The sequence below is a fragment of the Fundulus heteroclitus genome, chromosome 17 (genome assembly GCF_011125445.2).
Source record: "Fundulus heteroclitus isolate FHET01 chromosome 17, MU-UCD_Fhet_4.1, whole genome shotgun sequence".
Lineage (NCBI taxonomy): Eukaryota > Metazoa > Chordata > Actinopteri > Cyprinodontiformes > Fundulidae > Fundulus > Fundulus heteroclitus.
In genome coordinates this window covers 8,173-22,003 of record NC_046377.1, presented here as the reverse complement: position 1 = coordinate 22,003, position 13,831 = coordinate 8,173, and the positions used below count along the sequence as shown (strand labels likewise).

Genomic DNA, 13,831 nt, shown 5'->3' with positions numbered 1-13,831 from the left:
CTTCTAAGGCAGCAGCTGGTGCTGGTTTTGTCATTTCCTCCTGAAAGCTTTGCTCCAACATTTTCAGGAGGGGAACCACTTTGGAGACGCAAACATTTTCCTCTGCAGACAACTCAGCAGCAGCGTCATAACATGGAGACAGCAAAGAAAGGCCCCCTCCAACAATACTGAACTCCTCTGATGTCAATGAAGGAATGTCAGTTTATAGACCAGCTAATACACCTCGCCTATAAACACACAGTAAAAATACAGTTTTTGAAAAGCAAACCCAATGAATCTTAAGTAAGTTAGGTTTCTCCCAATAAGGCAAAGTTATTGGGAGAATAGTTCCCCTAACAGACGGCATATTGCAGTGACCTTGTAAAAACCCTAATTAATGCTCAGGCCAGTGGAAGACCAACAGCTAGTCATTTGCTATTGGTTGTGATGCTAACAACCCTTAGCAATACAAATTAATGATGTATTTCCATTTAATGCCTTCAAACAATAAATGGTAATGTTCACAAACAGGGTTTTTGTACAGTACCAGTGGTGGTTTACATTAGAAACTATCAGAGGTGCTTGTAAACCATTTAAACCAGCCACCTGGACTAAACCAGATGATAGGATCCTGCTGAGAAGGTACAGCCGTGTGGGCAGAGGCTTTAGTCGGAGGCCGCTTCAAAACAACTTCAGATAAGTCACAACGCTGCACACTGCTGTTTTTCTGAGGAATATATGGAACTCCATCTTTGTCTCTCATCACTGTAAAACTGTATTCTCCGACCCTCTCATCGTGCTTCAAACTTGAGAAACCGAATTAAACAGACTTGTAAGTTAATGGATGACTCCGAAATGAGCAGACACTTTTAGAAAGTTGGATATTTTGTAATAAAGTTGCTGACAAAAAAAAAAAAAATTAAGAAAACTATTTTTTGTAATAAACTACTATACAATTCATATACAGAAAACAAGAACAGCGTTATAATCAGAAGCTTATTTTTCCCTGCGAGTAAAACAGCATCAGCGATATCAACCACAGCAGTGTAAAAGAGCCTGTATTTCAGGTGTCCTGGCAGGAAGCAGCGTCTTTGAAACCTTATGCCATTCCCGGCAGTTCCTTTTTGTCCGAGGTTCTCTTAGAAGTAAACTGTCACCAACGACTAAAAAAAAAATTACTTCTGTTTTTTGCAGCGCACCCGGCACACACACCCTTTATGCAAATAACAATGGCACAGCCAGGGCTGATGGATGGAAACAGGGCCAGCTCAGGGCACAAACGATCCGAGCTGCTGTTTGCATCCTCCAGGCCAGCAGGGGGCGCCAAGTGAACCTGACTTCTCACCTAGACTATGGATCAAGAAACATTTAATTACATTTATTCTCGCCCTTTTTTTTGAAGATTGCATGAAAGACAAAAAATAAATTCTCTAAATACATTTTTGTAATTTATTGGAGCTTGGAGTTATAAAAATACAGTTATAAAAATGTATTTTTTGATAGTCATCATTACCACTACATATCAAGCAATTGATAACCACTAGTCCCTCTTTTCCAACTTTACCAAGTCATGTCATGTTATTTCTGCATGATGTTTAAATAAATAATGTGAACTGGAATTAGGGCCCCAGCTTATATTCTCCCTCGGCCCCTACAATCTGGGGCCGGGTCAGCCTTAAAATACAAGCCCTTTTACAGTTTTATTGGACTAATATCGTTGCGCAGTTTACGGCTAAATGTAAGGCAACATTAGTTTTATTTGAAAATCTAAAATCCACCCAACTAAGCTCATGCATACATTAGACGTACCATGCAGTGTTCGAATGAGAAATCACACACTAAAGGTTTTGAACCGGCGAGAACCAGAATATAACCTTTGTACTCTAATAAATACAGCCAGATTTTACAGGAGTCTAAAACTGGGTTTAGTGTACAATTTGTCAAACTTTGGAGTATTTATTACGGGTGTTTTAATCATATATGAATATATCTCAACTGACAACTTCATATTAGAGTTAGAGATTATTTAAAAGAAAAAAAAAACAGTTGGAGGTTAAATTATCCATTCATCTATTTACAGCTTCATCACAAACAGAAAAATAAATTAGGAAAGATGTTTAGGAAATGTTCAATTCAACTTCCTGAGTGGATTTCTTTTCAAGTAGCCGGTCCAGGACCGTCTCAGCTGGAGCTGCAAGACAAACAAAAAAAAGACTTTCAATGAATTTTGAGTTTTGAACCAGTTTAGTTAGGGAGCTGGACAAAAAAAGACAGGAAGGAATGATGGAAGTAGAGGCAGATACAGCAAAGGAAGATGAATGATGTGAAAAAGGTAAAGGACACAAAGAAGGAAGGGATGAAGGAAAAAAAAGACGGACGGACGGATTGTTGAAAAGAAAGGATAGTTAACTAGGATAAGGGATAAAGTCTGAAAACACATCTTCCTAAACATGAAGTTTCAAAAATTCCAGAGAGGAACCCTGTTCAGATAATTGCCGATAAAAACACGATGGCAGAATGTGGTTACCTGTCAGCTGCGTCTGGATCTGCCTCAGCACTGCTGTCTGTTTTTGAGACCCGCACGTTAATGGGATCTGAAAAAAAAAAAAAAAAAAAAAAGCATCAGATCTGTTTAGGTGGAGAATGAAGTGGAAGTTAAGAACTGAAGGAGGACCGCCCGTCCACCTTGGATCCAGCGGATTTGCGTCGCCGGCCCGTAGCCCTGCTCATTCTTGGCCGCGATGCGGAAGACGACGGCGGGGCGGCTGGACAGGGAGCTGTCGATGTGGGCGTTCTCCAGCTGGGAGGAGCTGACCAGGCAGGATGTCTTGGTGCCGCGGTATATGCGGATGAAGGCCATCTGCCCCGGCCGATCGGAGCTGGAGCGGCTCTTCCTCACCGCCAGGTACATGGAGTACTCCACGATCCGGCCTGACGGAGACGAGGGCGCCTCCCAGGTAATCTGCACCGAATCACCGACCTGCACAAAAAAAAAAAAACACACCCCTCAATGCTAGCGGAGCCTTTACAGCCGACTCTCAAATCCGTTTTCGTTGAGAGGCTCTGGAGTCACCTTGGAAATTTTGACGGCAGCGGGCGCTCCGGGAAAGCCGGGGTGGCAGGTCCTAAACTCGCTGGCTGGGCTGAAGTCTCCCTGAGCGAAGCAGTTTATTCCCGCGACTCTGAACCTGTACATCTGGCCTGGACTCAGCTCTCTCTTCTCCCTGCCCTGATAGTCCTGAGGCCCGGGGAGCTTCTTCTGGTGGAGCGGCTGAAAGAACACCAGCCGGTAAATATGGCCCTGAAAGTCGGCGGTGTAAGCTCCTCGCTCCTCGGGGATCTCACCTGGTTGTCTTCAGCGGGCAGGAAGTAGTGGCTGACCTCAGAGTACAGCGTTTTAAACACACCCACGTCGAACCACGTGGCGCCATCTTGATTCTCCTTGACCTGGAAGCAGCACGGCTTTTATTTACAACGCACCACGATGAACAAGCTACAAACGTCCTCACACTGCTTGAACTGTTACACATTCTGGGCTGCAGTTAAATATTACAGCCACAGATCCTTAGTGGGACTTTGGGGTTCTCTCTGATTCTCTTACAATAAATTTTAGTTGTAATGCACTTTACATTTGACATCAAACCTCAAAGTGCTACAGCGGCAAACGTCCGTTCAGTGTTCAGACTGAGCCAGCTTCTACTGGAGGTTTCTTCCTGTTAAAAAGGAGTTTTCCTTCCTACTGTCCCCACAAGTATGCTCAATATGACGAATGGACTGGCGCAAAGTTAACGACTCGATGTACTCAACTGTCCACTGCCACCACCTGTTTTTAAAGACCGACTGAAGCACGATCAAAGAATTGATGCAATTATCTGGTTTTCTCTAAAAATGTAAAGAAGTTGTTGGAATAAAATAAGTTATTACCCACTGGAATGATAAACCGGTCTTGACTGCGTTATTTGATGACTAGGATCAATTAGAATGGATGTACTTGGCATAGAATCTGTGTGGATTGATTGGGTTGATTTGAACTTTTTGTTTTCATAGAGCCTTGAGTTATAATTTGTTGTGGCGTGCTGCTATATACATAAATTAGCTAACATTTACGACTCCAGGCAGTTCTTTGCGATATGCATACTGCATACAGGAGATTCGGTGAGTGCTGGAGGCAACCTGCTTGGAGGAGGAGTGAACGTGGAGCTTTGCTCTTTGAACGTTTCAACAAACCATTTTTATTTTTATATCATTTATATTCAATCGTTGATGTAACGGTCTCAAGCAGGTCAACTTATCCATGTTATGAAACTTCTACTTTTTGTCTGAAAACATGATTTCATCAAAATGAAATCAAAGATTTAAAGCTTTTCTTTTTTAAAGAAACATGTGGCGTGCATATAAAGTTAGCCCTCTGGTGGTGGCAGCCTGGTACTGTGGGGATGTTTTTCTCCAGTAGAGAAATAGAGAACCGTTCAGTTGATGGAAGGATGGGAAATCTCAATAAAAACACCCTGAAGTTTGTGGTTATAACGTGTCAAAATGGGTGGCGGCCCCAGTGGTTCTGAGCTAAGTCACGTTTAGCGCGTGATCTGACCTGATCTGTGTTGGTGTACAGATCCCCCGCTCTGTCAGCTGAAGCGATTTGTTTGTCTGGAAGCAGAAAAAAAAAAAAAAAAGACGACCCAGATGATGATTGGTTCCTAAACACCTGTATTTCTGGTTTCTCTCTGATCATCATCGTTACCTGGCTGCTGCAGAGCTGAGCTGCTGTCTTCCATCGCCCCTCCAGCTGTAACATACAGGATGAAAGCACATGTTGACAGACGCCATATAAAACCCGACCAGCAGATTTTAGTACATAGAGATGCTGCTGATGCTGACATGATTTATGTCTGACAATGAGGGGGGAAAGGTTGTGTGTCTTTCCACACAGTGGATGTGAATATCTGGTATTGACTGTCAAGCTTTCTTGAAAACAGACATCAGGGATCACTTTTTTTGAACCCCGCTACAGAAAACCCTGATAAAACTGGATTTGGAAACAGAACCAACCGCATTTTTTGGACCCCGAGACCTCCGTCCCTCTCCCGGCACTCCAATCCTCTGCTTTGGTTCCGTCTGGTTGCACTGATGGATCCTGGAACATAAAGGGAACATCTCACTGAAAAGTCAGACACTCACAGCTTTAACGTTTGGGCTCTGTTAAGGTAAAGAAACAATGGCACAACTTCAGTGTGAGTTCAGAGCCTGTGTGGTTGGTCAGCCTCTATGTTCACATTACATGAGTCAAGCCTACCTGGGCCGACGCCTTCTGTTCTGGACCGGACGTGTCCGCGTTTGGATTCTGAAGAGACTGGGCACCTGAGAAATCACATCATACAGCAAACGTTATCAAGTTTCCATTCAGTTCATCTTAGTGATATATGTAGAACACCCACGGAGAATAAAATGCCACCTCATCCACGTTTGTTTTACCGCAAAGGAAATCCGACCGATTCCATCGAGTCACCGATGCTGCGGGAACCCTTAAAACTAAGCAAGCACGTGGCGACAGTGGAAGGAAACCCCTCGTGTAAACAGGAAGACACCTCCGGCAGAAATGCGCTCAGTTTCAGACATAAAACAAACACTAGGCTGGGAGTAAACGGTAAATGGACTGAACTTGTATAGCACTTCACACTATAGCCACATTCACTCAATCGCACTCACTAACGCACGCGCACACACACTCAAACAGATATGCAGAGATCGGTAGGCAACTTGGGGTTAAGTGCCTTGCCCAGGGGCACACCGATGTGTGTGGGGGAAGCTGGAATCGAACCCACAACCTACCGATAGCAGGACTACTACTCCCATAATACTTTCTACGGGTCAGAAAAGCAGCCGTTATAATAGTCAGTGGCTTCGTAATGTCAGACGTTGTCATGTTCCTTGAGCGTATCCTAGCCGGTGTCTGCCCCAAAGGTAATTTCACCGTAGTAAAACGAAACACGGCTAAGCACAGAGTGACTGTGCCAGGTGTACCTTCTATTGAAAAAAGGGAAGCAAATAGCCTCTTTAGTAGCCCGTTGCAGCAAGAGTTAAATACACTGACACTGTGTCCGTCCTTCTATGAAATCAAATCACTGCATACCTGGTGTCCCCTCTACAGCAGAGGTCCACTACCTTTACAATCCAAAAAGCCATTTTGCCTTCAAACCAGCTAACTCTTTTAGAGTTGCAAATCTGACATGACCATTTGAAAAAAAAAAAAGACAACTTATACTCCTTATATAAGGATCTACTATATGAAATGTGCCATCTTTTAAGAAGCACCGTTTTGTTTTTAATTTTTAGGGTTTAAAATGGGTTTAAAATGAAGAAAGACTCGCAAAAAAAACATGCAAAAGAGAATAGATGTTCTTCCATGGAATATTAATGTTAGTGCAAAATTATATAAAGAAGCTTCAAACTTAATGATAAGACAAAAATATAAATTTATTATGGTCATTAAAATGTGGAAATGTAGTATAATTATAACATGAAAAACTAGGGCTGGACGATATAGAAAAAAGGATATTGATAGAATGGAAATCATTTATCGATATTGATGATTATCAAAACATCCTAAACATATAGTCAAAGTGCAGCACTGGCCCTTTTATGCTGTTGCTTAATGCCCTAATTTTAATTAAAGAACACAACCCTTTCTTCAACCAGCATTTTACCAAAACTGTAAGTCTTTAAAAAAAGAAAAAAAGAACATGTTCTCTGAACTCCTTGTAGCTTGGTGAAGGAACTTTCCTGGGTCTGTGTTTGTGATTGGTCGGGAAGCTGTAATATTAAGTATGAACCTACATGATGGGCTTAAATGCTAAAGGAAGGACAACTTTTCTTCTATTAAACATTTTATTGACCCGTTTTTTTCTATTGAACCACACATCGATTGATATATATTGTTATTGAATTATCATCCAGCCCTATGTCTATATTTAAAAACCCAAATTGACAATCATTTTTAGCCAAAGTTATTCAGAGCCGTTGAGGAAGGCCCAAAGAGCCAATTGTGGCTCCGGAGCTGCAGGTTGCAGACCCAAAGACACAAAAAACAGGGAGAAGACTCTAAATTCATAACAGCAAAAGCTTTTCCAAGAAGGAAACACAACTAAACACAAAAGCACCCCAAGGTTAACGGCAGAACCTATTCAATCAACTTTAAAATTAAGACAATTCATTTGCAATGTGCTCTACAAACACTAAAATATGCTGTAGGGATGTTTAGTGCAACGTGCTCACTGATGATATATTGAGCTCTTGCATTCCTCTCACCTGCAGGTTTCCCACTTTCTGCTCCGGCCGTCTCCACCGACTTGGCGGCTGGAAGCCTGGCCACAGGCTGCATCTGAAGGATGTAGCAGTCTGCTCCAGCCAGGGGGCGCCACGCCACGTGCAGCATGCTGATGGTGGATTTGACCAGCATCACGCCTTCTGGTGTGGCGGGTCGATCTGGCAGCAGAGGACAGGGATCTCACTCTTCTTTACCAGAGTTTGGGCTGTGCGCCGCATTGTGCCGCCGGCCCCGCGCTCCTCACCTGTCTCCAGGTACCAGAGGTCCTTGCAGCACACCTGGTAGTTCCAGCTCTTGCGGTAGCCGTCGCGGCCGCTCCAGATGTAAAGCCTGGGGCCGACGGAGGCGGCGCAGTGGCCCGCCCTGGCTCTGGGCCAACAGGCGTACGGGTCGTCGACCTGCGGGCCCGGGTTCGCCGGCTGCGATTCCACGTCGTCCTGCTGCTCTGGGCTCAGGCTCTCCCAGAACATGGCGTCTTAGAAAAGGGGGAAAACCGGCGAGAGTTACCCGGCTGACCTCAAGCGGCGACGCTTTTAAACACCGCGGGGAGAAGAACACACCGAAGTTAAGACAATCCAAAGAGTTGGAGCAGATCCACTCGGTTCCGGCGGTAATGTGTCCGTCTGACCCCGGGACGGGAACCCAGCCGCCAAAAACATACATCCTGCACACAGGAGGATGAGCCGGAGTTTTTAAAAAGGCAGAGCCACTCAGCTTTTTAAAACAGGTCGCGCTCCCTTACTTGTTTCCAATGACGTTCGCCGAGTGAAGACTTCTGGGTAGAGGAGTGGAGCCGTACGTCTGGGGCGTGGACCAAACCATGGAGTCTGAAGCAAAGAAGGGGGGAAAGAGGAGCTTCGGGCAGACATGCACGCAAACCAGCAACGGTCGAGAGAACAGCCACGAGCCCTACTGAGATCAAGCTGCCAGAGGTCATTCAGGCGGCATCCTTGCATCCCCCCAAACACGTAGAGCTTGGGGGAACCCAGGCCCGAGTAGGCGACGCAGGTGTGGGACTCCCGCGCAGACGGGCCGCCGCCCTTGGTGTCAGGGATGTTCCAGCCTTTGGCCCCCGTCGTCGGCTGCAGCTCCAGCTCGTAGAAGTCGTCCAGGTACCTAAAAAAAAAACAACAACGAGGAGGCTGAAGCTGTTGGGTTTTTTTTCACACGGAGAACGGAGCCTGGTTTTACGGCAGGCGGCAGACTCATTGGCTCCTCTGGTAAAATACGCAAGACGCCTAAAATTAACGTTGCTTTTTACTGTAAAAAATAAATAAAATTAAGAATACAACGTATTATTTAAGCACAGATCAGTGGGGGAAAAGGAAAAACCTTGATGACTGGTGTCACATGATGCAGCACCACACCTCTCATAATGTACAATCCCTTCTTTCCTGATGATCAGACTCTCTAGAAACTTTTAACAACCACCTTCTGCTTCCCGGAGGGATGAAGATGACATGACGCCGTGTTTCCATGACAACTGCTTCCCTCTATCGTTATGCCAACCAACCGTTTGGGAGGCGTTCCATCTAGGGCTGCAACTAACGATTATTTTAATAAACGATTCATCGGTTCATTATTTTTACGATTAATCGATGAATCGGACGACAAAAAAAGTTTGATTTCCGCTTCTTTTTTTCCAAAATAGAACATTTAGATTGAGAGCAAATAAGCACACAAAAAACAAGCTGCTACTTAGGTATTCTGTCACAATAATATCAGGAAATAAATAAGTTTACTTTAAACAAAGAAGCTTTTGTTGACTAGATTGCTAGTCAATCATTAAATAGTCAATATTTGTTTTCTGACATTGTGTTTTTATCTTTTTTGTACAATAACATTGAGTGTCCAGAAAGGTGCCTTTTAAACAAAATGTATTATTAATATTGTCTATATGAAAAGTGATTTAACATTTTTTAACAGTGAAGCTGTAAATCTGGGATGTCAAATGCTGTTTGGTTGAACCTGTCCCTTGTTCTAGTGCATCTAGGGAAAAAACTGGGCATAACAATGAAACCAGAGCAAAAACACCATTTCTGACAATCAAATAAACCACCAGCCCATTTTACAGACTGTTTAAGCACAAGCTGCATTTTACGTAAATACTACTCTGGATGTTCATTTCCTTTCTGTTAATAAATTCTTGAACTTGAAGAGAAGTTGTCACTCATTTATTCTATGTGTGTGCAGAGTTTGCTGTTAAAAGAACGCCAGTGCTCAAATCATTCCCTTCAACTATTGTCCTAATATCAGCTGTTTGGGCTGATATTCACCGGATATTACCTAACAGACAGAGAGTAATTTAGTAAACATTAAATAACTTTAAACAGTGCGTAATAGCACATAAAAAGCCTTTTCTGACCTACCATCACAAACCTAAACCCTGAGTCTCCTAAACTCTACACAGACTTTAACCGGAACTGCGTGCTTTGATCCAACTTAGGGCTGCACAATTAATCGCAATTTAAATGATCGCAATTTAAAAAGACACAATTTCCAAATCGCAGAGGTCTGCGATTTTTGGCTACGTAACAATTAGTGAGTCAGGCGTGTCCTTTAGGTGTCAGTAATATGTTTAAAGTGGGTTTGCTCCACATGGATGGGAAGAGAGTTGCAGCAGTGAGATAATCTAATTTTATTACTTGTTTTATGGTTTATATAATCATACTGTTTTATCAGAAACTTTCAGGAATCACACCATAACACCATTCTGGTCAATCAGTTTAACACATAGACTGGTTTTTTGGTTGCACTTTGCACTTTATGTTCAACAAGGATTGATGTCCAAATCAGTTAAAAGCTGTTCTCTTGAATAATATTCTGATTAATAAAAACATTAAAAGTTCTTGTTTTAAATAGTCCTCATTTACAAACATCTTCAACAACAGGGCATTTCTGTTGCTTGTGGTTAATGGAGAGAAAAGTCAAAATCAAATTGCAATTTTGGTTGAAATATAATATATAATGATTTCTGCTCCGAGTTCAGACACAGCGGCTCTTTTAGCACCTGATCTGCACAGCGATGAAACATATTGATTTGTTGTTTGTATGTGTTTAAAAAGACATGATAAATTAAACTGAAGAAAATTATCGTATTAAATCGCAAGATTAAAAAAAACGCAAATAAAATATTTTTTCAAAATCGTTCAGCCCTAATCCGACTGACTGAACCGGAGCTAAAATGGAGCTTTTCAACAACAAAACAATCCAAGTGGGTGTGGTACGAAGCACAGGATGCATGTGTGGACGCGGCGGAGGATCCTGTGGGTCTGCTTTTCTTCTAGAGGATCCTCATAATGAACTCCCCTAACTCTCTAACCCTAAACCTAGGGCCAACACAGAACACCGGGAGCATCTGAGTCCTCAGAGCTGAATCCTAGACACATTCTGTGGGCTGAGCTGTAGAGAACGCGGCATTAAGGATGACCCAGAACTATTTAAAGTGAGCAAAGTGGATTTGTCGTCTCTTAGTTTATTCCAATTTAGGGAGATGTTATGAAAGACTAAGGCTTTCCTACTGGGAAAACGTCAGTCTACTACCCAGAAACCCTGTTTATATAAATAACTGCAGGCACGTTGAAAAGGCTGCCCTATTCACTGCACCTCGGCACATTGCGATTGGGGTCCTCGCTGTCGTTGGCCAGGCCTCCAAACAGGTAACACTTGCCCCCCAACAGGGTGAAGCTGTGCCCGATCCGAGGGCACGGAGGGGAGCCGTTTCTGGGGGCCCTCGGCTTCAGCTTCTTCCAAAGCCACCGGCTGGCCTGCGGGGGAGACAAAAAGCAGACGTGAGAAGCTGCGATCGCAGCGACGCCCGGCGTCACGGGCCCCAGCCGGACAAACCAACCTACCTGAAGCTCGTACAGGCTGTTTGTGTACTTCCCGTACTCAACCATGCCGCCAAAGACCAGGATGCGCGTGCCCTCGCAGGCAAAGCCATGAGCGGCGCACCCGGGCGGGATGTCCCCCCTCACCGCAGGAAGAAACCACTGCTTTGAGACTGAAAGAACAAGATGGATTACAAATCAGCGGCTCCACTAGCAAAACCAGACAATGTCCCACAGCTTTCACATACTTTCTATGAGCCACTAAATCTCAAATGTGAGATATAGAGGAAGACCCCAAGTATAGTTCGGAGAAACCTTGGCTCGATGTTTTTTGCTGCCATCGCTGATCCTCTGGTACAAAAGTGACTGGATGAACGTGGGCGCGTCCCTGGCACAAAGCAAGCTTTTATACGTGCCTCAGACACGTCGAAGAGGACGCGATCACCTGCTCTGTCCCTTCCAAAACTAGCTGTGATGCGTGTCTGAAAAAATCGCCATCCGGTTGGACGTCATGATCTCTCTGTCCATCGCGCACGACGGACGTTTAAACAGAGAACCACAAAAGCTCAATTTAGCCACTTGAAGTCATCCAAATCCAACAAACCGTCTTTAAACGCGACCACAGCAGACTGCAGGGCCATTTTTAGCGTTTTGCCTAAATAGTAAAAAAAAACTTAACGACAGATGGCCGGGGTCACTTTTCTCCGCTACAAGCTAAAAACATTAGCAGCTAACGTTAGCTTACCCGTGTTGTAAACGTGGAGGTCCTCCGCTATCCCCTCGTTCCCTCCCCCGAAAACGATGATCAGCTCGCGGATCACCGCCGCCCGGTGTCCGTGCCTGGACCGCGGGATGACTCCGGTAACGGAGGGCACCTTCCTCCACCGCGGCGCCTCGACTCGGCCGCTCATTTTCCCCCCCAAAGGAGCCCGAAAGTTTGCCGCTGTTGACGTTTCAAAGGTGGGGGCGGAGCCAAGGAGCAAACCGGAAACTCAACCGGAGAGAGGGGAAACCGACGAAGACGTCTCACTCTGTTACTCTTTTTGTTGTATTGAAATTGAAGAAACGGCGAAGGCAAAGAGGTTTACCCACATTAACGAAATTTCTCCCCAATACATAGCTCTTATAACTTCCTGTGTTTATCCTCTGAGCACACCTTGACATTATTTCGCAACAGCAAAACTGACTTAAATTTCAAATTTTAAATTTAATGTAATTGTCTAAATACAAAATATCACGTTTTGTTCGTTAATGGGCTCATTTTTTTGCTGCTTGTGAGTCAGCTGGGGTCACGTTTCATATCCACAAACTGTCTACAAAGACATTTCAATAAATAATCACCTTTTTCTTGCTAGCGACTAAAGCGTTTCACAGGTAGGTTAAAGGGTTCAACAGGAAGTTTGAAGGCTTTAACAGGAAGGGCTCGTCCATAGACATCATATACGTAGACGCGTCATAGGGCGCAGGTTCGCACGTCAACGTCACCGCCATATTGTATGTGGCAGAAAAAAGTCGAGTTCTGTTATTGTGAACGTGAATCAGAAAAGATGCCTCATTCCTGTGCTGCAATAAATACACACACACACGCATATATATATATATATATATATATATATATATATATATATATATATATATATATATATATATATATATATATATATATATATATATATATATGTGTGTATATGTGTGTGTGTGTGTGTGTTTATGTGTTATGGATATAAGGATAAATTTGTTAAATCTAAACATTGTGGTCTTCATTATTTCATAAACCCGTGTCACATGTGAACCTTTAGGAACAGACTTTTTGGATGAGTATTAAAGAGGTAAAATTAATAATATGAGGGAAAAAAAGTCCTAAAGTAAAAATAAACTAACAAACACAAAAGTGATAATGTTATGATAAAAACATCATATTATGAGAATTAAGGGGGAACATTTCCAGAATAATCACAGTTTGCAGAATTATTTCACTCCTGGAGTAATAGGGCCAGGTTAGATTATTTTAATTATTTTATTCTTTAGAATAAATTCAGGAGAATGAAGCTAAAGGGATACGAAAATAAACTTGTAATATTACAAAAAGAAATACTACGAATACAAAGTATATTCAGAGATTAAAGTCCCTCTGATACTGTTTAAGTGACTGAGTAACTGCCGATTTGCCACATTTAAGATGGCGGACGCTCTGACGCATCGCAGCATAGGCAGAACCCGCCCAATGACGCGTCTACTCTTATATTATGTCTATGGGCTCGTCCCCCACCAATCAAATTTCCTTAAGCGCCATGAATAATTTTTGGCCCCAGTTCTACCTAGAGACAGTCTCTCTATTATACTCGGTGATAATAAGTAGCATATTGATGTTCTACTATGAAGCCATTGTAAAAATGCAACTCTTAAAACGATTTTAAATAAACAACTAATTAATTAAACAAATACCGTTAATTAATTTTCTGATGAACTTTAAGGCCAAATAATTGCAGGCTTCAAAAAGGCAAGATATTTTATATCTTTGTTTACAACGTTGTACCGTTCCCATGACTTGTTACTACTGCAGGCACCAGGAAGTCCTCTTTGAGCGCTGCCCTTCCACTGCTGGGGTTCCTGCTATTTTGGGGAAAAGAAATAAGGTTGAATTTTCTCTAACATAAACACAGGTTGGTCTTCTGAAGTCAGTGTGTTAAAGAAGACA

The 13,831-nt window shown here is 43.1% G+C and overlaps 1 protein-coding gene across 2 annotated transcripts; it reads right to left on the bottom strand.

Annotated features, from left to right (window-relative positions):
• Positions 1-2,032: 2,032 nt before the first annotated feature.
• hcfc2 (host cell factor C2) lies at positions 2,033-12,115 on the bottom strand. 2 transcript variants are annotated; one of them, XM_036149078.1, is made up of 17 exons: positions 11,879-12,115; positions 11,158-11,306; positions 10,910-11,070; positions 8,217-8,419; positions 8,046-8,130; positions 7,864-7,967; positions 7,548-7,778; positions 7,285-7,461; positions 5,273-5,337; positions 5,029-5,119; positions 4,721-4,765; positions 4,571-4,626; positions 3,325-3,426; positions 3,053-3,250; positions 2,665-2,959; positions 2,507-2,573; positions 2,033-2,170 (listed from the first exon to the last, which is right to left on the bottom strand). In XM_036149078.1, exons 1-17 carry the CDS (start codon positions 12,042-12,044, stop codon positions 2,161-2,163), a joined length of 2,205 nt encoding a protein of 734 aa, XP_036004971.1. In that variant the 5' UTR covers positions 12,045-12,115; the 3' UTR covers positions 2,033-2,160. The 2 variants fall into 2 exon arrangements, with proteins under 2 accessions (XP_036004971.1, XP_036004973.1); XM_036149080.1 differs by having other exon boundaries at positions 5,029-5,113.
• Between the last annotated feature and the right edge of the window lie 1,716 nt (positions 12,116-13,831).

Bases quoted from the DNA above. Each gene is read 5' to 3' on its own strand.
- hcfc2 (XM_036149078.1), bottom strand. From the start codon at position 12,044: ATGAGCGGCCGAGTCGAGGCGCCGCGGTGGAGGAAGGTGCCCTCCGTT. The intron at 7,968-8,045 runs GTAAGGGAGCGC...TCCTGTGTGCAG, and splicing joins GCGAACGTCATTGGAAACAA to GATGTATGTTTTTGGCGGCT. The intron at 7,462-7,547 runs GTGAGGAGCGCG...CTCTGCTGCCAG, and splicing joins CCTCTGGTACCTGGAGACAG to ATCGACCCGCCACACCAGAA.